The 884-nt window shown below is 43.9% G+C and overlaps 1 protein-coding gene across 1 annotated transcript; it reads left to right on the top strand.

Annotated features, from left to right (window-relative positions):
• The first annotated feature begins 275 nt into the window (after positions 1-275).
• Positions 276-668, top strand: LOC112322625 (small ribosomal subunit protein eS25-like). Its single transcript, XM_045187687.2, has one exon. It carries the CDS (start codon positions 276-278, stop codon positions 666-668), a length of 393 nt encoding a protein of 130 aa, XP_045043622.2.
• Positions 669-884: the final 216 nt, after the last annotated feature.

The raw sequence follows: 884 nt of genomic DNA, 5'->3' as shown, positions 1-884 counted from the left end.
GACAGACATGTGGCCCCAATGGTCATCATCTCCAATGAATCCTTCTACAGCATTCCTATAAAAAAGAAGACCCCAAGCTTACAGTATTATTTCACTGGGTTTCCAGTTCATATCAGATAAAGCAAATCACTGCAAGTAAAACTTGCTGAGCCATCCGTGTGGAAACACTGCTGTCACATCCAGAGAAAAACAAGGATTTAAAGAACTCACGGTTTTCTTTTTGTTCAACATCTTATCAAGGCAGCAGTGGTAGCAGCTGCTTTTCGTGTTTTGCTATGCTGTCCAAGGACAACAAGAAGGAGAAAGATGCTGGAAAGTTGTCCAAGAAAGACAAAGACCCAGTGAGCAAATCTGGGGACAAGACCAAAAAGAAGAAGTGGTCCAAAGGCAAAGTTCAGGACAGGCTCAATAACCTGGTCTTGTTTAACAAAACAACATATGACAAACTATGTAAGGAAGTTTCTACCTACAAGCTTATAACCCCAGCTGTTGGCTCTGCGTGGCTGAAGATCTGCAGTTCCTTGGCCAGGGCATCCCTTCATGAGCTCCTTAGTAAAGGACTTATTAAACTAGTTTCAAAGCATACAGCTCAACTAATTTGCGCCAGAAATACCAAAGGTGGGAACATCCCAGCTGCTGGTGAAGGTCCCACCATCTGTACATTCTGAAAAATAAAACTTTATTAAATCCAAAAAAAGTACTCACAGTTGGAGCAGCTGGATTGAGCTTGGAATAGCATCCAGGTACAACCAAGCAAGGTAAGCAGTGAACCAAGTATTGACAGGGAGTCTGCTCACTGTTAAATCCCCCTGTGAGGAGCACAGAGCTAATGCAGTGTAACCATGGGCAGGGTCTGGCGAGGTTCCACGATGAGTGGGAACAGG

The sequence above is a fragment of the Desmodus rotundus genome, chromosome 10 (genome assembly GCF_022682495.2).
Source record: "Desmodus rotundus isolate HL8 chromosome 10, HLdesRot8A.1, whole genome shotgun sequence".
Classification (NCBI taxonomy): domain Eukaryota; kingdom Metazoa; phylum Chordata; class Mammalia; order Chiroptera; family Phyllostomidae; genus Desmodus; species Desmodus rotundus.
Note: the sequence above shows the minus strand (reverse complement) of the source record. Positions and strands in the feature narration are given on the sequence as shown.